Source organism: Passer montanus, unplaced genomic scaffold, assembly GCF_014805655.1.
Source record: "Passer montanus isolate IOZ18808 unplaced genomic scaffold, ASM1480565v1 scaffold5, whole genome shotgun sequence".
NCBI lineage: Eukaryota > Metazoa > Chordata > Aves > Passeriformes > Passeridae > Passer > Passer montanus.
The window spans coordinates 10,298,797-10,322,523 of NW_024369929.1; the positions used below are offsets into that span (position 1 = coordinate 10,298,797).

The 23,727-nt window shown below is 49.8% G+C and overlaps 2 protein-coding genes across 2 annotated transcripts; one reads left to right on the forward strand and one right to left on the reverse strand.

The window, feature by feature from the left end:
• Positions 1-4,162: 4,162 nt before the first annotated feature.
• Positions 4,163-15,871, reverse strand: WDR93 (WD repeat domain 93). The gene is made up of 16 exons (XM_039723114.1): positions 15,642-15,871; positions 14,335-14,646; positions 13,453-13,648; positions 12,759-12,823; positions 12,441-12,519; positions 11,469-11,596; positions 9,914-10,001; positions 9,203-9,380; positions 8,934-9,001; positions 8,351-8,437; positions 7,914-8,045; positions 7,188-7,398; positions 6,509-6,569; positions 5,692-5,848; positions 5,366-5,567; positions 4,163-4,304 (listed from the first exon to the last, which is right to left on the reverse strand). The coding sequence occupies exons 1-16, from the start codon at positions 15,666-15,668 to the stop codon at positions 4,193-4,195; spliced, it is 2,103 nt and encodes a 700-aa protein (XP_039579048.1). The 5' UTR covers positions 15,669-15,871; the 3' UTR covers positions 4,163-4,192.
• On the forward strand, positions 15,336-20,593 carry PEX11A (peroxisomal biogenesis factor 11 alpha). Its single transcript, XM_039723112.1, has 3 exons — positions 15,336-15,449; positions 15,887-16,002; positions 17,515-20,593. The coding sequence occupies exons 1-3, from the start codon at positions 15,394-15,396 to the stop codon at positions 18,078-18,080; spliced, it is 738 nt and encodes a 245-aa protein (XP_039579046.1). The 5' UTR covers positions 15,336-15,393; the 3' UTR covers positions 18,081-20,593.
• The last annotated feature ends 3,134 nt before the right edge of the window (positions 20,594-23,727 follow it).

Here is a 23,727-nt window from a genome sequence, read left to right on the forward strand (position 1 = left end):
CCTTTTCCTGCTGGGCTCTCCCATCTCCCAGAGAGCCAGCAGGCTGGAGGCTGGAGCATGAGCTGTTCAGATCAGAAACAGAGTACAGATTTAAACAGCACAGGTAGTTTAACAGCTGTGATAACTGACCACAGGCTGTGCTGGCGTCAGTTTAAAATTAGGATGCCGGATGTTTTTAAATGATGGCTGTGTTTCAAAAAGGAATTAATTCAGAAGCATCCTCCATTTAGTGTTTACCCTGTATTACTGTGCTATATTATCCTATAATTGGTTGTTAGGTCAGGATTGCAACCTAGCAGGTTCCTCTTCCTTGCCTAATTAGCATATATTCCTCATTGCTCGGTGCAGGACTTGTTGTTTTCCCCCTACACATCTGCTTTTCCTATGAACACCCTCACAACAACACAAATTTATTCATCTCCCTCTGACAGTCCAGCCCTTCATGTGCAGAAGAGCTGCTGTTTGCCCCAGCAGGCTGACCCAAAGCTTCTAACACCACGAGCTGCTTAGCCTGACGAGCTCGAGGCAGTGGAAGTGTTTCAAACTTGGCAGCACAGCCAATTCACTGCTCAGACACTGTGCATTTCCCTCCTGCCTGATCTGCAGCCCTGCAGTGACATGAGTCATTCTCCTTCCCCTTCTCTTAGGCCATGGACTTTCCTGGGGCCGGGCCAGCACAGGGCCCTGCACAGAGGTGTGCCACGTGAACACCCAGCTCCTGCCAGGACAAGTCCCCCCTGCAGCACAGCCAGGCTGCTCCTCCACACCCCAGCACCTGCCTTGTGCAGGGTGTGAGTTCCTCAGAGCACAAGCACTGTCTGTCCTGAGCTGCATGGAGTGCCTGCAAATCCACGGGCCCAGAGCCAAAACGCATCACCCTTGTCACCGTGCAAATCTCTTCTCTCCCCAGCACCCTCAGCTAAGCTCAGCCAGCCTCATCCTGAATCTTGGCCTTGAAAACGTGGCTCATTTCTCATCTCAGCCAATTGTCCTGCTCTTGCAAAACCTGGTGTCAAGGCCAGCAGAACCTGGCTCCCCGTGTGAGACCACACACACAGGGTCCTAGACAGATCAGCACAAGAGGCACTGCACACCATCAAACTGGAATGGAAACAGGGACAAGCTGGAAGGGTTTTCAGGAGCCCAGAATTAAACCAGACTGAGATGGCTGGCACAGTGCATTAGGGAAGATTAAAAGAGTTGATCTGCATGGCTTGGCTGAGCAGCACAATCCACCAGCGATAGCCTGGGCTCAGAGGATGATGAGAAACTGCTCCCTGGTACAGGGAACTGGCATTAGAGGTAATGAGGCGACACTAGTTTGGACAATGAGAGCTATTTCAGAAATTAGGAATGGGATGCAGGACATAGTCTACCTATATCTAGACAGAAATTAATAGAGCAGGGTGCAGCTTGACCTTCCCTGGCTACTTCCAGAGCAAACAAAGCAATTGCTGGGACTGTCCTGCCCCAGGCACTACTGCATGTCCCACAGTGTTTTGCAGGGACTTTATTTCCCCCAGGTAGGACACAGGGGTCTTTGCATCTTCCTCCTTGTCGTTGTCGAGGTGGTCACGACACAAAGCAGGGACTACAAGCAGTTTGAGATGGTAACAGTTTATTATCGAACATGGTTGACTTTTTATACACTTTTTAATTGTGAGACTCTACAGGATATGTGGATAACTGCAGTAAAATTGGCAACACAAGCAACAAGGAGTGCAGATCCCAGAGCACACAGCACTTCAGCTCTTCCGAGGGCACACTCCTTCCAACAGACACAGGCGTGCCTTACCCAAACAGCCCAAACTTTTGCTGGCCCCAGGAGCAGGGGAACCAAATCAGCCTCTGATTTCCTCTGCCTTCACAGCACAAGCAAGTATGCAAAGAAGTAAGATGACATTTGGCTTCTTGCAGAGAACAGCAGATGATTTAGCGAGATTAAACGACAGCCTCGTCTCCCTTCTCTCGCAGAAAAGCCATCTCTGCCTGTGTCAGGGACCTGTCTCTGCTGGAATGATGCTGCTCGAGCGCCTCCCTGTGGCTCTGAGCTCCTCTTCCTCCCTTACTGCCTTCTCTAGCCATCAACTGACCTTTTAACTGTCTTTTACTTTTTTAAAACACAGAGCCAAATTGCTCCTATTATACCCTGAGCACCTCTGAGTTCACTGAACTTGGCACTGAGCTGGGAGCTGGCCCAGCCAGAACTCACAATTTCATCTTTTGGTGGTGAGATGCACATGTGTGATACTACTCAAGGCCTTTTTATAGCTTCCAGCAGCAGAAGAGCTGAAATTGGAACAGAGCTACATCTGCCTAGGGCTCACAGAGTGACCAGGAATGAAGCGTGGCTGCCAAGGGCATTGTCTTTGAACGAGCAATCAGGTGCCTGTGCTTGTCTCCAGAACATGCTGTGGAGCTCAGCACAGAGCTCCATCACTAACACACATGTCAACACACTGATCATGCTGATTTTTCTGTATCCCTCGAAGAAGCAGGAACAAAAGGTCCCCTGCTGAAATCATGAGTTAAAACAAAGGCTCTTCATCAGCCTCCTGCAGCTGCTTGTTGTTTTCCTTTCTCTGTGGAGCCTGCCAGCTCCTAGTTATCTTGGCCAAGCACATGATTAGAATCTTAGAGCAAATTCTAACTGCAAACAAACAAGTATGTCTTGAGAGGAATACACAAACTGGTGGATGCACAGTACATCTAACTGTTCAGCAGATCCTGTCCTGCCTCTTCTGATGCCAGGCAAGCCCTGCTCCTCTTCTGGATGAAAAGCAGATGGGGTAGGATTAATGGCACAGATCCCCAGGCCCTTTATATTTGCACAAATAGCAAGAACTGGACACAGTGCTGCTCAAGGGGCCACTTATTTGTTGTGCTGGCTTTCTGCAGCATGGGAAGCAATGTAGGAATAGGAATTCCTGCCCTGAGTAATCCCCAATGCCTGGCTATGGCAGAAGGCCTATTGTTTCTGAAAGTACCATAGAAACAAAATAATTAAGCTCTATGGCCACCAGAGCAAGAACAGAAGGAAGGATCAAGGAGTGCTCCTTGTTCACTTCAGTGCTGACCCAGTGGCTGGGTTAAACAGGCACTGAGGGTGGTTTGGGCTCACCCACCCAGCTCTGCACCGAGGCAGATGGCAAGAGCTCACACAGCCCAGTCCCAATATCCGTAACAATCAGATGAGCTGTGAAGCTGTAATCTGTGGCAGATGGAAAATGATAGCACAAAAGCTTTTACTACAGGCCTCAGAGCCTTCACAAAGGCAGCAAACAGGAAGGTTTAATTCAAATGGCTCGTCCTTCTCCAGAGTAAAGCCAGGCATCTGAGTCTGTGAAACAAATGGAATGCTTCTCCCTTTTCCTACCTCCCCAGCAGATTGGCTGGCTTCATTTCCAGAGGATGAGCTGAAACCTATCATAAAAACGCAGCCCAAAGACAGACAACTTGCTATGAAAAACTGAAATGGGACCTTGGATGGGAGCGTCTACACAGCACAGTCTGTGCTGAATCCCTGGCACCCTGCACTGGTGCTCCCTGAACCTTTGTGGGAGGCACTAGGGGAGGCACTGGGGGGGGAAAAATGTCCCCCATGCACACAGACTGGAGTTGTTCCTGGGAGATTTGTCAGATTCCTTGTGGGTTAGGCAGTCATCCCAGAAGCACGATCAGTTGTAAAGAGACTGAAGCTTTCTCATGGGCCTTCCAGGCTGCAATTCCTAAGCAGTCTTATCCCAGAACTGCCTGCTTTGAAGTCAAGAGAAACAACTGCAGGACATCCTACGTCAGGCCTGTCACACCCTGCAGTGTCACTGCTGCTTAGCACTGCTATGCTTTGAGGGAAGACACCTCCACAGGCAATTTGCTGCCTCCTTTGAAAGGACAAGGTTTCTGGTTAAGCACAAGGATGCTGATGGCTGTCCATCTGGGTAGGAACAGAAAATGAGACCCACTGTGAGCTCCAGCAACACAAGACAGGAAATCAGAGTCTGACAAAATGCCAATCCTATGAAGAGCAAGAGACTTTTAATAGAAGAAAGGTTTTATTAAGGTCCACCCTATTATTGTAACATACCAGATTGCTCTGGTGCTCCATGTCTCTGGGAGAGAGATAATTGCAATAGAGGGTCTATCAAAATGTCAGTGCTGGATCATGAGCCTGGCCCTCAGCATGCAAGGCTGGCTACTGCTTCTTCTCTCCCTTCACTTTCTCTCTCTCATTGTCCATGGCAGCTGCCTGTGCCTGCAGACAATCCCAGTATTCCTGCTTCTCCATTTCCAGCAGTACCTGCTGCCTAAAATGGTGGGGAAAGGATGGTTAAAACAAAAACAGTCCCTGACATTCCCCCAGTGCTGAGACAACACCCCCAAGGGCCCCTGGGGCTCACTACCAATTAAGCAGTTCTACTGCCTGTGTCCAAAAATTCCCAGTGATTCCCTCATGCCAATCAATAGTCAAGTTCACTGCTCCTGAGGAAGGACCTCTGAATTTCTGTTGTCTCTAGATCTCTATAGGCACAGGTCCCACTCCAGTTGTATTTGCACTACTCTGGCTTCAGCTCTCAGTTCCCAGGGAGCAAGATATCCCTGGAGCTGGTGACTCCCCAGTTTTGTGCTATAAGGCAAACAGGAATCTCCTCTCCATCATTTTGAGAAGGAGGGACAGAACTGCTGCCTGGTAGCATAGGATGGAACTTTTCTGCACTTAACTAGCCAGACAACTCCACAGGATTCACCTGGAGACAAGGGATTAGGGAAGGCTACCAGGTAATAAATATGTGCTATAAGATCACAGCTGCACCCACCTGTTTCGTTTCAAACTGGAAAATTAAAGCATAGTGAAAAGAAGATACAAAATACTGAGAGGGATCTAGCTCCAGCAGAATTCAAGGCAAAGGACCCCAAAAAGAGATGTCACAGTGCCATCTAACGATGGCAGCGGCGCGATGCACCAGCCCGGCTGCCGGGGACCTGCCCCAGCCGAGGAACCTCCAACACAAACCACTTCCACAGGCAGCCGGGAATGCGGGGGTCGAGAGAGGCACAGAGAGATCCCGGCTCTGCCTGGCTGGGGGGTCTGAAGGAGGACGCAAACAGCGAGCATCATACTCCCTGACAAGCTCACACAAACTGTGCTGCACAAAAACACATTAGAACTTGCATCCTGACTTACAGCTGAAGCTACTCTAGGGAGAGGAGGAAGGGTTCTGGGTGCTGCCAGGAATCCAGCTGCCTGAACACCAGCCTTACTCAGACACAAACCTCTCACAGCACACAGAACAACCCAGAAGCTCCAGGGTGAGACCTTGCATGAACTCAGGGACACCACAGCTGACAACAATGCAGGTGCACTTACCTCTCCGGCAGAAAGCCAAACCTATCTTGTAAAAAAATGTTACATCTCTCAACCCACTGCAGTTCCTGCACAGGTTTGAGAGACAAATCCGGTTTCTTTGGGAAAGCCTCCTTCAGTGGGTAGGAGTTGAAGTCAAAAAGGAAGATGGTGCTGTGAGTGGCTTTGCTCTGGACAAATTCATCTTCCTGCTGGTGCTCATCTCCTAGACAGAGACAAGAACAGTGAGCTACTGCACCAGGAGTCACCCAACAAGAGCAGTCAAGGACCAGTGCAGAGCTGAATGCACCCATGGTGGTGTACCTAACCCACCCCAAGGTGTCACCCACCTCGGAGCAGCAAGCAGCCATTCACACTATCCACTGTGAACACTGGCTGCCAGGCAGGTGCCACAGCATGAGAAGGTGGAGTGCAGAAGCAGTAAACAGTCTGTGATGTGTCAGTGTTCATCAGGGACACCGTGCCATCCCAGCAGAAGATCAGGACCTGAAGCAGCAAAATGGGGTAAAACAAGTGAAAAACATTTTCTGTAAAGAACTTGAGATGACATCCAGGACTTCACATCCCCAACTGTGATGCTGTTTTCTTTGCCTGCCCCATAGTCATAGGGTGACAGAGATGAAGAACAGCCCTTGCAGAGAACTTGGACTGAAACTGCTGGAGGTTTAGATTGGAAAAGAGCAACAGGGCACATTAGAAATTAGCTACATCCAGCCTTCTGCATGGCTGCTATGGTGAGTGGCTTTTAGTCCTCTCCTCCCCATGCCTGCAAACTTTCTGAGGCCACTTGTAAGGTTGTGTTTGTACCTTCCTCCCCAGGATGCTCTCTCATATTTGACCCTGATGCCTGAGGCTTCACGGCTGAGCCCTCCCACCTTCACCTGTCCATGTGCACCTCAGTGGCCAGTTAGAGGACACAAGTGCAAGGGGATACTGAGTAAGATCATGGAAGAGAAATCCTTTGAGCATTACCAGCTGCACACAGAACTGTGACTGGTGCAGGAAATATTCACACCAAAAATATTTGGAGGCTGGAAAGGATGTGAGGATCTGCTCATTATCTCTAGTCACCCAGTTACTGTCCTTGCTGGAAACAAGATCCCAGCACAGCTGGACATGAGTTCCTGCCCAGCTGTTAATACTCACTGCACTGGGGAAGGCCAGGACAGGCATCACTGCACTGACAGTAAGATTTGGATTTTCAGGCCTGTGAAAGAGACACAGGTTTATGCTGCTGTTGCATGTACTTGGAATGTACTGAGAGGCTGTGATAATGCCAGTGGCAATTTGTGGCACACTGGCTGGCAAAATGTCCCAGCCAGGCTCTTTCCTTATAGAGACAAAGCCTGTCTCCTGCCAGGCAGGAACCCCTGAGGCCCATCCCTGTGCAAACCTGCCTGGGAGCTACACTGGAGATACAAATCCCTGCCTGCCACGGAGGCATGAACCCAGAGTCTTCAGAGCAGGGGTAGGAGTGAACACAAAAATGATAGAAATATGGCAATAAATGCTTATTCTAACTTCTAGGGGGATGGAAGAAAAAAATTCCCCTGGGTATCCAGCAGAGACACAAATAGTTCAGCACCAGCCCTGGAGCTGTGCTGGAAGTATTTGTGTTCTGGTGCACAGAAGAACCCAGAAACACCTCTAATTCTGGCAAACCATTGAATTTTAGCACTACCAAAACCACACTTGCTGCTGACAGCAGCATGGCAGAGCCATCCTGGTAAAAACAGCAGGAAGTTCTCTACTCCACAGAAATCTGGGGCTCCCTGTTAGACTGGACCATTAAAACCATGGCTTCTTTGGCTGGAGTCTACCTCACCTGTCTGACAGGAGTGTGATGCTGGACTTCCCAGCCTTGGGTGCCTTCACCAAATAGAAAGAGCTGTCTGTACACAGCACTAGAAGCTGTATGATGGGACAGACAGGATCTGCAGCACATGTCTCATCACTGGCAGCTGCAGAACCATACAGGAAATGAATACTACGGATGAAACGTTCCTCTAGAATGGCAGTCACACACAGTGGGTATCCTGAGGGAGGAAGGAAGGAAGAAATAAGGAACTGGTCATTTATCCAAGCACAGGTTAGTTTGGAGTGTGGCCCACTCAGAGGGAGAACAAGCAGATGGCAGAAGGAGATTCTTCTGCCCGGAGAGTTTCTCCATCATGGCAGGATGACACTAGCACTGATGGCAGCCTGAACTGTGGTGCCACAACAGTGTCAAAAGTGACCTTAGAGTGCAGTGGCAAAGCAGTGACTGTCACTGTCCCAAGCCTTGGGGCCAGACTGATCAGTCCTTGCTGCAGCAGCTCCAGCCCCTGCACTGCCCTGCATGGGGATGGTTCTGCAGGGGCCAGAGCAGTCATACTGTGTTGGCAACTTCTGGCCAAGCATCCAACAGATGACTGAATCCAAACTATTGTCAGATTTCCTCGTAAACTCACCACCAGCCCTTTATTCACAGTAAGTCTGAGCCTCAAAGCTCCCAGGCAAAGGTGCAATTTATCCACAGTGATCCCAACAGAGTCCCAAAGGGCAAGCTCACCTAGGTGCTTATCCCAAATAGTTATTGTTGCATCTTCACCTGCCAGTGCCAGGTACCTGGAGCAAGAACTGACAGCTGAGCATGCAATTGGAGCTGCACACGGCCACACAACATCAGGTTTCAGATCAGAACCTAAACAGAACGGCACGAAGAGAGAGAACTGTAAGAAGGTGCAGAACATTCTCTCACATAGTACTGGCATTCATTTTCCTCATCAAACATGCACCTGCCAGAGTGGCTTCACTAAAAACACTGCCAGTATGTGCCACACAGAGCCCCAACCCAAATGCCAGCCTAACCCACAAGATAGCAGTCAGCTTTCCTGCCAATTCCTCATTTCCCTGAATCATGAAGACCTGGCAGAGTGAGAGCCCCTGGCCACAGAACACTCCCACTCCCCACAGAGTGCTCTGCTAGAGTGAGCAAAACTTTCTTACCCGCTTTGTCCTTGAGTGAATGGTCGAGTAAGTAGAAGCAGAAATTGTGGTTTCCATCCCAATGCACACCAATGCCAACTGGAGTATCTGGTACAGAGAAGGGGATGGCAAAAAGAGAAGAAGACTGGGGACAAAGAAAGGAACATTTGGGACACCAAAACACCATTAGAAAGCTCTCATTAGAGCTTTCATGGCACTCCTGATAGAAATTCTGCTCACATAGAAACTAAACCAGAACAACCTCTCCCTTTGTTGGTTTTGGATTGGTTTTTTTTTTTTTTAATCTTTACTATATGCCTCCTTTTTTTATTTTTGGGGGGGATTGCTTTGATTTGTTTTTTTTTTTTTCAGGGGGGAGGTTGTGTAGGTTTTTTTAAAATATGAAGATAAGTGTTTTTTGGTTTTTTTTTACTCCATGCCAATAACTGACTTATAAGTCTTAGAGCTGACAGGGTTTTTTTAATGTCCTTGGAGATGGAACTTAGAGTGAATGCCAGCCAGACCCACTGAGCTCTCACTGGAGCTCAATGTCATGCAATGACTGTGCTTCACAGATTAACAGCTTTTTGTCCCTTTGGATTACCTGGCTGTTCTTTCATTTCTGGTCCCATCAGGATCTGGCTAGGAAGGAGGAAATGAAAGGTAGCATATCTGAAAAAAGGAAGAAACATATGTAAAAGAAATGCTTTGATAAGTAGGCAGCACTATGACAAGACCTGGAATGGCTCCAGCCCCCTGCCCTGAAGCCTTGGGATGAAGGAAGCAAAGCAAAGACAGAGGCTTCCATCAACACAGCTCAGTGTCCTGTGTGGATGACTCATGGACTGAATCCTGGCTGGTGCTGCCACTCACCTGGGGATCTCCTCCTTGGTCACACCCTCAGCCTCCAGGTACTCCTGGTAAGTGCTAGAGAAGATTGCATCCTGCAGCTCCCACTGGGAGTCCTTGATTAGGTGGTTGTACCCCAAGCCAAGCATGCTGCCATCATCCACTTCCTTCAAGGCATCCAAAGGGCCTTTAAAACTGGTGCCTGGGTTGGGAACACCAAGGGAAAAGGCAGTCCTGGAGAAGCAGAACTCATGAAGCAAACACCATGGAGGCATTTGGGGGTGGCATGGTCTTGAGGCAGAAAACACTTTATCTTGTGTGGGATTTTCCATATCACAAGTTCATTTTCCAGTATTTGAATGCAGGGATTAGGGCAGGACTTCTGAGGACCCCACTCACCTTGCCTTTCTGTGGCATTTTCCAACATAAAGTCTGTCCCCTCCTCATCCTTGGCATTTCTCTATAATTCCAGGACTTAGGGGTGCTGCTAGATCTAGGAAGCAGCCTCCTCCCTCCCCAGTGACACCCACTCTGAGACGCTCTAAAGCACTTTGTGCTGGCAAAGGTGACACGTGAGATGGTCTGGGAGGAAGCAACTCCCACATGTAACCAGACAGACAGGTCAGGAAAGGACCAGGGATCAGTTACTGAGACTTTCTGACCTGTTCTGTATTTATAGGGGCCATGCTGCCTTTGCCACCTGAACCAGGCTGCACATCCAGACTCAGTCCTGACCTGTAATGGGTTTGGGTGGCCTCACAGTCAGCAGCAGCTCTGGGGGATCCAGCTTTACATCAGCCTGGATTGCAGACACTGGAAGCTCCTGCAACAGAAGAGTGCCCACCTGAAACTGTGGTGTGTGCTACACTGATGAGTTCTCACCTGTTCATGGCAATCAAATGCTTCCTAAAGAATTTAGGGAAAACTTTGTGTATGCAAAGGATGGCTGGCACTATCTGGGAGATACTGGGTTTGGGCTCATTTTTCAGGCCAAAACACAGAAGCTTGAGGGCATCACTACTTTCTCAACTACATTACAAGGGTGTCCTGCCCAGACTCTTGTCTTTGTGCCATCTCTCAATTATTCCTGTTGCAGCACAGGCCTGGGTGAGTCACAGCAATGCTCAGAAAATAAAGGGAAAAAAACAAAACAAAGAAGGAGGACTAAAGGTTGAAGGGTGTCTCCCGAAAGCAAGAACCAGATTTTACTTCACAGAGCCCAGGACTGGAGGAGGTCACATATAGACATGGCTGGGAACAGGAAATTGTAACAGGGGGCCAACACCAGTGTGTGTCCACCACCACCCCCACACACATTGACATTGGGCTAAAGAGAAAAGGTCTGGCTTAATAATCAGCCAGTCTGAGAAGGAAGAGGCAGGAACTTGGACAGTTTGCACCAAATCAGCAAAGAGAGAACGCTTGAGTGTTTGGTTTTGGCTTCGCTAGGTTAAGCAGGGTGTTTGCCCTGAGGACAAGGCTGAGAGCAGTTCCCTCTTAAATGTCCAGGAAAGTCTTTGCTGGAGGAAGAGGAAAGAGCTGGGAGGGTGCTATGACAGAGGGCTGGTTCAAGGTGCTGGGAAGGAGGTGTCTGTGTGCTGAGAGGTGAAATCCCACAGGGTGAAAGTGATAAAGGGGAGGGTTAAGCACTGACTCAGCACTTAAAATTCCCCAGGGCAGCTCAGGACAGTCCCTGAGGCCAGAGACCACCTCTGCAGAGCTGTCTCCATGCAGCCCCTCAGTTTTCTGCCAAAGAACAGAGCAGACTGTGGGTAGTGCACACAGGCAGAGACTCTGCCCTGCTCAGGTGGGGGAGGCTGTGACCCCACCAGGCTCTTGTTTTGTGTAATCTAAAACACAAACCCTGCTTCAGGGCCAGACTCCCAAACAGAGGCATCCTGCCTGATTCCCACTCCTCCTTGCCCCAGTAAAACACGGGAGAAGCCCTGTGGGAATACCCTCACCCAGGGCCCCCTCAGATGGAGCAATACTGCTGAGAAAGGAGCTGCCAGTTTCAGGGAGGGGCAGCAGGCACACAAACCCTGGCACCAGGGGAATCTCTTCAGAAAGCCAGTCTTGGGAGGGCAGACATGTCCCAAGAGCACAAAGGCCTTATGAAATGTGGGATGGGCAGCTGCAGCAGCTGCAGACACACACACCACCCCCCTGGGCCAGCAGCAGGGTTCAGGCTGTGCCTTGCTGCCACTGCAGCAGCAGGGCTTGGGGGAAGAGCTGTGGGCAAAAAGGCCCAAGGAAAAACAGCACAGAGGGAGATGGAAGTGTTTTGTACCACGGATGAGCAGCTTGACCTCCTGTCACTGCAAGCCAGCTCTTCTGCAGCTCCTGCGTTCTTTTCCATCTCTGCCAGCCAGGAATCCTTAGGCAATTGGTAGACCTCCAGCCAAGCTTTTGTGCTGTCTGCATTGGGAAACCATGTTAAGCAATTGGAAATGAGGACGAAAGGTCTTTCAGGCAAGCAGCTTCTGTTATCCTTTATAAAAAGATCTGTGTATTTTTTGAAACATAAAATCTCTGTGAACTCCATGAAGCCCACCTCTCCTCCCACCTAAGGCTTGACATGCTTGATTGAGACTGACACCTCAGCCTCCAGCTCAGTCCTCAAGGTCCCACATCCATCAAAGAAATTCCATGAAGCTGCTCAGTCAAGAACCTGACTTGGAGCCTCTGAGTAGCAGAGTAGAAAGTAGAAAATGAGGCATGGTCTCACATTAGTCCTCTGCTACATGTCTCATTCTCAGCATGTGTTCAGGCAGATCCCACCAAACACAGGTCCAGAAAACCTGCCTGCCATGGCTTCAGCTGCCATGAAACAGAGGAACCTTCTAACAATGAGTTTCTTGCAGTGTTTTCAGAGGTTCTCTATGCTCTCTCCATATATCTGCCGAGAAAATTCTCCAGGTCTACATCTTTCCACTGTAAAAGTGAGCCACAGCAAACCAGAGGAAGAACTGGGTTTGGTACTTCTGGAGAGAGGGAAACCTGCTTCCAGTGAGCCTCCTGGGAGCTGGGGACTGCACTGACAGCTCCAGACAGCTCGCTTTTGGGATCAGCCCCCGTGCACACCAAGTGTTTTGGGAGGGACAGGGAGTGGCAGGGGCTGCTCTTTAAGCTGGAGGAGGAACTGGGAGGATTAAAACAGGATCCCTGGGTACCCAGACCACTTGCAGCATTCTCAAAACATTGCTGCTGCCTCTCTGTTGGGACACAAGAGTCTCCAAACACAGCGTGTTCCTGCACTTGCCTTGCAGCAGGATTCCTGCATAATCGCCTCCTCGGGACAGCACCACCTCCACACAAGGGCTTCGCTGGCTGATGTCCTCCTGCCAAGGAAAAACAGGCTGATCAAAGCTAGATCCCTGACTCAGAGAGCTCCGTGCCCTCACACAGCTCTCAACAGGCTGAAGGCCAGCGAGACTGTTGGAAGAACAAAAGTAAATACTGGGCAGCAGTCTTGGATCATTACTGCCTGTGAATAAATTTCTGAGGGCAGCTGGTACTGCTCATGATTGATTACTTCCCAGCCTGTGCCCCGTGTCCACGGAATTAGCTCAGCACTTACCACTTCATTCAGGATTTTAATGAGCAGGAAGCTTTCCTTGTGAAAGCAGAAGAGCCAGGCAAGCCCTGAAACAGAAATACAGAAGCAGCAGAAGGAGGGAGAGAAAAGTGAATGAATGCTAGCCATGCTCCTGGGAGATGGCTGTTACAACATGTGCAGGAGAGTGAGCAGGATTCCATTACCTCCTGGGCCCAAGGATCAGTATCCCACTGTTTCCAGCCCTAAACTTTTGCTGGCTTCCTTATGTGAGCAGAAAACCTCTGGTTGTGCACAGAGATGGATAAGCCAGTCTGAAAAGTGTCTCCACCAGAACTGACAACTTTCACATTCACCAACACACTAGTAGAGGTGCAGGAGCAGCTCACAGGCAGGAGGCCATTCCGAGCAAGAGCTCTTTCTGCCCAGCCCAAGATGCCCCTAAACCTCACTGTGCTTCACCCTCAGCTCTGCAGCTGCCTCTGCTGTGCCAGAAAGGCACCGAAGCCACAGCCCCTGCCAATCACAAGCCCCAGGGCCACTCTGCCACCCTGCAATCTGCCAGCTGTCCAACGCCCTCTCTCTGCAGGGCTTTCTAGGAAACTTCTCAGCCACCCTAACGCTGCTCCTGATCCAGCAGTGCTCTGTGGCACTGCCAGCTCTGCTCCAGAGCACAGCTAATCCCCAGCTAGGGCAAGGAAATGCACGGCACACTGACCCATTTCATCCTCAGCAAGCAGGACGTGGCACTCGCTGCCCAGATCCGAGGCATGGATGGCACAGATCTCTGTCCTGGCTGCATCCCAGGCACAGACATCCTTGAAGTCACACCTGCTGAAGGCAGCCAGACCCACAGCCAGACCCACAAAGACGTATTCTCCAGACACTGCAAGGCAATTGGCTCTTTCAGTTACCTACCAAGAAAGGGAAAAGATGAGTGTACCCAACTGCATTCTTATCAGCCATACTAATAATATATTCCTGGCCTTTTCACCAGAAAATGCTGATTTATTTCATAAAGGAAACCTTTTGACATATTCTTTCCTCACCAGAGCAGGACAGGGTCTCTCATCTTTGTCACAGAGATTGGTCTGTTTAGGAATGAGAAAGTTTTCTCCCATCTTTCCCCTTCCCACAAACAGAAGGGGCTTTAAAGGCCAAGAACTCAGGAGCATTCCTCCCCTCCCTTCCAGTGCAGAGCTGTGCCGGGATGCTGAACTCCTCCAGGCAGTCAGAGAACACCAGCAGACACCAGAGTGTCCTCCTGGACACCCCCACATAACTATGGGGAAGGCAGCACTGACATCCTGCTCCCACTGGAGGATCCAGCAGAGCACAGAGCTGAGCTTGCCCACTCGTGTGCCACTGACTAATCACCTTCTCCCCAGCCAGCAAGGGTGGAGCCAGCCTGGGAAGGTGAATTTAGTGCTTAATACCTAGAGAATAACTGGGTGGGAAGCCAGTCAGACAAGCTGAGAAGCTGCAGGCTTTTAAACTGAACCAGTGAGATGGTTGTGCATTCTGAGGAAGGTCGTGAACAGCAGAATGACAAGATCTGCTCGGGTGGTTAATGCTGTCTCTGCTGGGAGAGGCTCTGTACCTGGAATTCAGCTGTAGGAAAGCATTTTACGGGCTGGACCTTTCGTCTTTGTGCTTCTCGGAGCATCTCCCTTTTTTCAATGATTTCCACGGCACTCTCAAAGACCTGCATCACCAGTTTGTGGATCATCCTGAGGGGCTGCGGCAGCACATCGCGCTTCCGATCGGGATCCAGCAGGAAGAAATTTTCCTCCTCTTCCTTTGGCCAGTCCTTTTCAGATGGTGGGGGAATCTCCAGGAGATGCTTCTGGGTATTCACTGCCATGGTTCTCCCTTTGCAGATGCAAAACGCACCACGGATGCAGGAATCACCCTGGATGCAGAAGAATAAAGAGTCCTTCAATACTTTCCCTCATGAGGTAATGGGGGAAACTTGATTAATGATGTCTAAGGGGGTTTCCTTTCAGTATTGATAGCCAGAGCAACCCTGCCCTGCACAGCCCGATTCTCCTTGTATTGCCTCTGCCTCCTGGGGGTTTTGTCCTGCTCTGGGGATCTCAGCCACACAGGGATTTGCAGGCTGCCCATGGGTAAAGAGAGCCCAAAAACTTTGTGGCAAGCATGTATAATAATTATGGCAAAGCATTCAAAAGTATTAAAAAATATTATCTTGTTCTTCGTTGATTACCCAGGCCTTATTCTTCCTGGGTAAAACCCCAACGATTAACTCTGAGAGCAGGTGCTCTCACTGGAAGCTTTATACTCCATTTCCAAGACACCGGCTGGTTTCGGGCGCACCCACCGCCGCCACCTCTCACAGCGGCCTGACCTCGGAGCGGGGCCGGGGGCCGAGGGGCCGTGCCGGGGCCGAGGGGCCGTGCCGGGCTCCTCTGGCTTTCCCGGGAGGATCCGCCGCAGCTCAGCCGGCGGCTCCGGGGCGGGGGAAGCCTTTCGGGGTGACACCGCCTCTGCTCCGTTGTTGACGGTTGCCGTGGTAACGGCCCGTCGGTGCCGCAGCCCGGCCGGGAGCGCGGCGCGCAGCGGAGCGTTCCGCGGCGGGGCGGGGCCCGGGCGCGGCGGGGCGGAGCGGCCGCGGCCCCCGCGCTGCTCCCGCCGGGCCATGGAGGGCTTCGTGAGCTTCACCAACCGCTGCCAGGGCCGCGACCAGCTCTTCCGGTGAGTGTGGGGGGCAGGCGTCCCCCCCGTGACCCCCGGCGCCCGCCCAGGGCCCGCCAGCGGCCCCTCAGCCCGCCCGGCCCCGCCGGGGACAGCGCCCGCTCTGCCCGAGAGCGGAGCGGATCAAATCCGCTCAAAGGGGCCAGCCGCAGGACGAGGAGCAGGGGCCGTAAACTAAAACACAAGTTTCACCTCAGCTGAGGGGGAACCTGTGTGCATTGCGGGAGCAGCGGCCCAGGGCGTGTCCCTGAGGGCCTGGAGTCTCCCTCGGGGACATTCCAAACCCGCCCCGGTGATCCCGCCGGGTTGTACTGCCCGCTCTCCTTCCAGCCCTGGCAGCCCTGAGTCTGTGGAATGAGCCTGTGCTGCTGCTGCTGCCGTGCTGCGATTGTCTGTGTCTCACCCGTGTCCCCCTCTCCTCGTTTTTTCCCTTCCAGAGCCACTCAGTACACATGCATGTTGCTTAGCTATTTAATAAAGAATAAAGCCGATAAAAAGAAGCTGGTAATGAAACTCAAGCAGTTGGAATCTAGCATGAGCTCTGGCCGGAAAAGTAAGTACCCAGTGTCTAGAGGGATAAGACCTTCTTCACTTGCTCCTTCCAGTACAACAGCTCCTGCCCTTGTGTTTCCTGTAGTTAACCTACCTTGAGCCACAAAACCTCTTTTAGTATATTTACAAAACTGTCAACAGACTTATCCCTGCCATGGCTTGCCAGGCTAGGTAGGGCTAAATAGATTTTTCTTTTTTTTTACTTCTTCAGCCTCCTCTTCAGTTAGACAATCAGAATTACTGCTGGAAGGATGAGAGGAATAAGTCAGCAGTCAGCTGTTGCTGTAGAGGCCAAACTGTCACCTCTGTTCAAGGACACGCCAGGGTTATGAGGCAAGGCTGGCTCATTAGTCACTGTGTGCTCGTTAGTCCTTCCAGCTGATGGGTTGGGACAGCCCAGTGCTGAAAGATCATCATCCCACAAAATCACCTCTGAAGGACCAATATGGCTCTTATATCCTACTTACCATATTAATCTCTTCAGCATTTACACCCTGCTAAATGACATACCCTTCCATGCTTACAGCCTGACCATTTGCATCGCTCTGTTCTGTGTCACGGGTGCATCCACGATGATTACACTGTTACTATGTGTGTATCACTTGTTTGCAGCTTGATCTTCCACCCACTTGTCAATTGCTCAATCCTGGAACAACTGCAACTCATGAGACAAATATTCTAGTCTATGGTATTGCCATGGATTTGTTTATTATTCCATTAGCTTTAGAGTTATGGTAATTTCTAGTGGGGAGGCCAGTTGGTTTATCAGCATAGCCATAATTCTTGTGCTTCTGCTAAATAAATCACTAATAGACACCAGGCCTAAATTCAGGGCTCTTGTAGTTCCACCAGGCTTGGCTGCTGTCAAATTCTGTCACTGTGACAAGGCAGCAGGGTGTAAGAGGTGTTTTCAATAATATTGCATTAACATTCAGGGGGCAAAACCAAAACAGTGCAGCGGGTGAAATCAGGTTTGCCCTATGTTGCAGCTTGAAATGGAATACAGTGTTCCACGGGGTTTGCAGGGAGCCACGTGTGCCTCTGGCAGATTCGTGGCTGAGGAGGGACTTTGGTCTCTGTGCTCAGCACGTGAATCCCCGGCTTTCACAGGCACAGAGGCAACTCGTGTCTCATGGCTACAACAAGATTAATGCAGTAACATCTTCTGTCCACAAAGTGAGGTGAAATGCAGTGAAATGTACAGCTGAAATTAGAGGCTCTGTTTGTGTTCTTTATTTGCTGGCACTGAGGGTGATATTGGTCCAGAGGGGCCCCAGGTGCAAGAACGGAGTGGCAGGAGAGGCTGCAAGTCCTGGCTATTGACCAGACCTGTGTGTGTGTCTGGGCTGGTGATGTTTACACAGAAATGAGATGTTTACACCCCTTTCCCCACTAATCCTAGCAAGTGCTCAAGCATTCAAATGCCCGGAGCCCTCCAGGTTTTGTAAAAGCGCACGCGGACTGCGGCAGGCGTGAGGCCAGGCTGTGCTAACCTGTCTGGGGTTTCTTGCAGTGCTCAGGCTGGGCAATATGGTGCACGCCTTGGTGGCAGCCAGGAGGGCTGCAGAGGTGCCAGAGGTGGTTCCTTGCCTGTGCCTCACAGCCTCCCACGTGAGCCGGGCCCTGTACTTGGTGTGCGACGCCGTGCTCTGGCTCCGGAGCGTCGGCCTCCAGCCGCACGTCGACAAACCCAAGTGGCACACCTGGGCTACCAAGTGCTACTACTGCTCCCTCCTGATGAACCTGGCCAGGGACTGGTACGAGATCTCCTGGAGGCTGGAACAAGCTGCACTGGAAGAAAAGACAAAGGAGAATTCCATCTGGCAGAAGCACAGCGAGGAGCTAAACGGTGTGAAAAGTGATGGTTTGCACAATTTTATCTGCCAGCTCTTTCAGATACTGAAAAGCAATCCTCCATTGCTGCTGGACTTGGTGAAGAACCTCTGTGATCTCTCAGGCCCTTTGGATACGCTGGGAATCTACAAGACCAACCCAGGAGTGATTGGTTTCTGCGGCATCCTCTCCTCTCTGGTGGGGATCCTCACATTGGCAAGCCCACACCTGAAGCTGAAACAGTGACATAGTATAAGGCTGCAGCTTTGATCCTCTGATAGATTTTTATCTTCATATAGCACTTTCGAATGAACATGTCTTAAAATAATCTCAAGATTAATTTTGTCCTCTGAAGAAGTGAATTCTGCCACTTTTCCTTCCCTGTGCCTTTGCAGTTGAGTTTAGTGCCATGACACACTCACTGGTGGGGTGGAGAGAGGAAAAGGCCGAGTAATATTTCACAAACAAAAAGAGGACTTGGAACTTGACTGCTAGATAAGAAAATATTCCTTTATTTTAATACAGGGTTGTGAAATAACTGCATAAGCAACTGTAATAGGTATATGATTCATGACTACACTAATCATGTTTACACTGGAACGTTTCAATTCACTAATCCAAGGCCCCTGCAGTCAGATTGCCTCAAATGGGCTAAGGTGGGTTAAGAGCTGCAGTTAGAGCAGCCTGAAGTCAGAGATGAGTGTTCTGATGGGTTTGGGTTGCTGGATCCTGTGCCCTGCAGGCACTGAGCACACTGTGGTGGTACCTGGAAAGGGTCTCTGTGGTGCTGGAGCTGCAGTCTAGTGAGTGCCAACTCCTGTCCCAAAAAATCTGCACTTTCTTTGTTTCCTTTGATACTGTGAGCCAGGGACTGTTGGCCAGTGACTCTGACTGCTCCAGCAGGCCACAGCTGAGAGCTTTGGTGCAGGACAGCACATTAACTCCCAAACCCCTGTAATTGCAAGCACAACTATTTTCCATTAATGATATTGTGATAAGGAGCTTGTTTTTCTCTTTTAATTTTACATTAAAAATTCCAGTTTAATAAGGAGTTTGGAACATGCAGTTGAGGAGAGAAGCCTGGCTCAGAGCTTGTTGAGTCACAAAAACTGCAAGGACATGTTTCTAGTTGTCTAAGCTCCAGGAGGGAAGAGAATGGAGTTTGGCATGATAACATCAAAATCCCATGTGGAAGAAAGCTTTTTGCTGGATTTGGGCATTCATGGTTTAGACTTTCCTATCTGGTGCTCCCTGTCCTCCCTGCTCATGAGCACATGATTGCTTCTGTGTTCCCTCGCTGGCTGACTGGGTTCAACCATTTGAAAATGGCTCATTTTGTTGCCCTGCTGCTGTGTTATTGTTCATCACTGACCTCACTGGCAGTGATGGCTGGCAGTGTAACTGGGTTAAAAGAGAAATGCTGTGTCCAGCTCTCTAGCACGGCATGCAGGTTTTGCTGCTCCTGACTTTGCAGAGTACCAGTTTGACACCATCTGAGACAAAATTGCACATTATACAGGAGATAAATGTAACATTTTTCTTCATCAGAGTTAGGCCTGTGTGTTCTGCTGCTTCCTGGTGTAAGAAGTCCTTGTTTAATCTGTCAAGGAGATGTGAACAGACTAACCTGGACCAAAGTTCTCACTTATTATTTCTGATGCTATCTAAAACCAGAAAATTAAAAGGTGTGGGTCTCCTTTATTAAAAGGCAAAGGAAGTGGAATTAAGTAAGCAGGTGAGGCAGTGCTCCAGTTTACCTGAAGTTGTGGTTGGGCTTGGAATTACTTCCAGTTTGAATATGAAGTGATAGCCTGCCAATGAAGTGTTTGAAAAGAAAGAGGTTGCTGGGCAGGATAATTAAGTGTGTTTGAAGACCAGATGTGGCCTTCAGCAGCTCTTCTTTTCAATATAGAAAAGAGTAGCACTAAAAGCAGAAGCAGTCTGGCAGCTCAGGCCAAAATGGAGCATTGTGTGTGAGATATATGTTATAGGCTATATTCTAGGCTTCCTCTCCTTTATAAACAATGGAATTTTTGTTTGATTGTTTGTTTGTTTCTCCATTTGTGTTTCATCTCCTGGCAATGTGTAAGCCATCCCTACCTTCATCAGAGTTGATCATTATCCCAGTGTGTAGCAACCCCTGCAAGAAAGGAAGAGGAGTCTCGATCATCTGACAGTGGAGGTTTGACCAGCTTTTGCCTACAGAGTTCCATCTTATTGCTAAAAATGTGTTTTCAGTCCCACTCAGGGGAGCTCTCAGATGCAAAATGAGATGCAAAATACTTTCATTGGTTTGCCAGCTGCTTTCTGTCTTACACTTTTCAGGGAAAGCCATTGATACAGCCCCATCTCCACCTCCCTGTGTCCTGCAGGCAAACACTGTGCAAAGCTCTGAGCCAGGCTTTGATGTTTCTGGTAGGGCCTGGTGTGGATTATCTTGTACAGCCTTATTGAGGGAAATGGGAGTGAGTTTTCAGCCTGCCTCAGCCCTGCCTGTCCCATTCTCCATGATGTAGGCTGGAACACACAGGAGTATCTCTGTTTACTGGATGCTAAGCACTAACTTACTAATATTTGCCTTCTGCCCCCAGCTGGAGGCTGGTGATTTAAGGTACCTTAACAAAATGTGACTGAAGCCATAGGATTGTGATCATATGGAGAAAATCCGTTTAGTGCCTTTTTTTGTATCTGTTTCTAATACAGCACTTGGAGTAAGAGCAAGATGTTTGAACATAAGCAATAAACTGTGATGAGTGTGACACTGTGTCTGTGTATAACTTGCAAGGTGGTATAAAGAGGTGCTGAAGGAGGGAGAATTCTTCTCATCTCTGGATTTTATGAAGGGTGACACTCTTAAAGAGACATTGCCTGTGAGTGGGTTCTAGAACTTTCCTTTTGCAGTACCAAATTGGCAGCTAGATTCATCCAGTTAATTTAGAATCACAATCTTCAGCTTCAAAAACATTGGGAAATATGTATCAGGTGAAACAGCATCCTTAGAATGCCCTGAAACAAGGAGGTGTTTTGGGAATTGCCATCAGCTGCCTTTGAGTACCAGCAGTGAGGGCTGGAGCCTTATGGCCACTATAGGCACAGCTGGGTGAAAGGGACAGGGCCACCTGCATTTCAGTATCTTATAAACAGCTTTTCATTTGGATGGTCATGGCTTAATGACAAATGCCAGTTCAGGCAGGGAACAAAGGGTGACATCTCGGGCAGAGGTGGTGAGTGATGGAGCGAGGATAACTGAGCTCACTGTTAGCTCCTACCCCCTGCAGGGAGAGTTTTGCAAACTTGGAAGCTCCAAAATGTCAGATCCTGAACAATGTATAAAGCATGGCATTCAGGAGTGCTTTAGCAAGAGTTTCCTTCTGGATTAGTGGCCTCATGCACATTTTGTAATGGAAACAGTAGGAGAGTGGTCATCTTCTCTTCTGCTTACAGACAAGGCCTTCCTAACATTAACATTGCTTGCCATGACATTGCAAGGAATTTGTGAGCCATTGGGGATTCCCAGGTGAGCATCAAGAGCAGGCAAAGGTTAAAAACCAGCATCTCCAGGGAGATACCAAATAAAGCAGTTCTGTAGAGGAAGTGTCACTAGGGGAGGGTGTGAGTAGTTTTCCAAGTGTCTAAAAGCTTTTCTGCCTAGAGCAAGGCAACAAATCAGTCTCCAGATCCAGAAGATCATATTACCACAAAGAATTAAATCACAACTTTTTCTTTTTTTTTTAACTGAAAGTAAAATAAAAATCTAAATAGCATGCCTAGGAGGGCATCCTTAAAAAGAGACTGGGCAGACATCTATCAGCAGTGGTTATGGGGTAGCTGATCCTGCATGGAAATGAATCAGATACTTCTCCAGCCCCTTCCCAGACCAAAGTATAAAGGTGCCTTGCAGGGCTTTGTGGATCTGGCTCATCCCCTCACCATGGTATATTAATGAGTACTGAGCAGACTGCAGAGTCAGGGCTGTGAAATGCTTCCCTACACCCCGTGGATCTGTGAGCTCTAAACATTGCCTGCAGGAGCACAGGGGGTGTTCCTGGTGGAAGCTGGAGTGTGGGGCAGGGAGGCCGTGGTACCTTTGCCCTGCAGAGCTGGGGCTGGCACAGCCTTTGCCCCAGAGGAAGGGGAGGGGATGAGCACAGGCATTAGTAGGGCAAGGGCTGTGTTGGCTCCTGACTCCAGCCAAGGCAGGGAGGAGGTTGCTGTGCCCTCTGCACTTTCAGCCAGGCCAGCAGGGCTGGAAAAAATCTCAGTGCCAAGAGAGCAAACTTTCAAGCAGGCTGGTGCCCTTTGTCCCTCTGTCTCAAGGGCATTGGCTGACCCCAGCACCAGCTGGAGGCAGCCCAGCACATTCATGTGCCTCTGTACCCAGCCAGCAAGGCAGGCACAGCCCCGGGCTATGAGCACACTCTGGGCTCTTTGGGAAGCAAAGGAGGATTTTCTTTCCATCTGTGGCTTTCCCATGCCCCAGAGAAGCCTCCCACCCCCATGTAGGAGCAGTGCAGCCACAAACAGGGAGCATGGAGCCGTGTTGGGTGCTCTCCTCCCTGTGCTGAATGGGAGTGCTGGGCAGCTGTGGGCATGGTGAGCCACATGCCAAGGGGCTCCCTGCCTCACCAGCTGATCCAGGACACACGGCAGCCCTGGACTTCTCATCTGCACTGATCTCCCTGATTATTGCCTTGTGCTCTGGCATTTGTCCTCTTTCCACCACACTGTCCTGCTCTCATCAGTGTGGCTCATCTGTAGTCAATAACCAAAACTTGGCATAGCCCCACACAGGTGGTGTTTTCTTCTTTTCAATCAGTACCACAAATGGATTTGTTAATGATGGTGAGTCCTCAGTGTGCCTCCTGTGCACTGAGGCCATGGAAGAGCAGCATTTTAGTGAGGGCACTGCTGGCTGGTCAATGAGGGCAGTGGTTCCTCTACAAAGCATTTGTGAATCCACATTTGGGGGAACCACGACTTGCTTTGGTTCCACCATCACAGAGACATCTTGAATAGTCTGCCAGAAGATCAGTGAGAGTGTAGGGCATTCAGGGGCATGGAACACAGGCTGCACCAGCACCAAGTAGGGCACAAACTCTGCTCAGAGGTGCACAAAGCAAATAGATGTCAGGTACAACAAAGAAAATTCCAGCTGGACATTAGGAAAAAATAGTTTAACCATTAGTATGGTTAGCACAGGAAATGGGCCCCAGGGAGAGGGGAATCCTCTCACTGGAAGTTTTTAAGTCTGGACCAGACCTAGAGCAGCCTGATCTGGCTTTGAGGGTAGCCCTGCTTTGAGCAGGAGTTGAATGAGGTGTTCTTCAGAGATCACTTCCCAACTGATCTTTTTGTCCATCTACCCCAACTGTCTAAAGCTTTCCTAATGTAGTGTCTGCCCTTGACCCTCAGCTAAAGCCTCCTCACCAAAAGCCTCATGAATCATCTTAGAAATTGCAGACCTGGCCAAACCAGATTGCTTCAAGCAGAATATGTCCCCCACATCTGCCTTCTGCTCCTTGTGCCCAGTGAACTCTCCTGAGGAGAAGCCATGTTCTTGGTCTGTTAGGTTTCCCAGCAGGATCATACCCTGGTCCATGAGGAGGCATAGCAGGGCTTACAGAGATACAGGAAGGTTTTAATCTCTTAGAAAACCCTGACTCTTCACCTTCTCCCTGTCTGCTCAGGATCTGTTGCTTTTGAGGTGGTGAGGTCCCAGGGCAGCTTCCTCTCATCTTCTGTGGCAGTGTGGTGTTAGACCCTGGAACGTTTCACACATGCTGTGGCTTCTGGGCTCTGCAGGGAGGGCAGCAGAGGGGATTTTCTGCCGTCATCTGTTCCCAATTACGGTGGTTTCAGGGAGCTCCTTGGCCCGTTTCCACCACAATCCCTC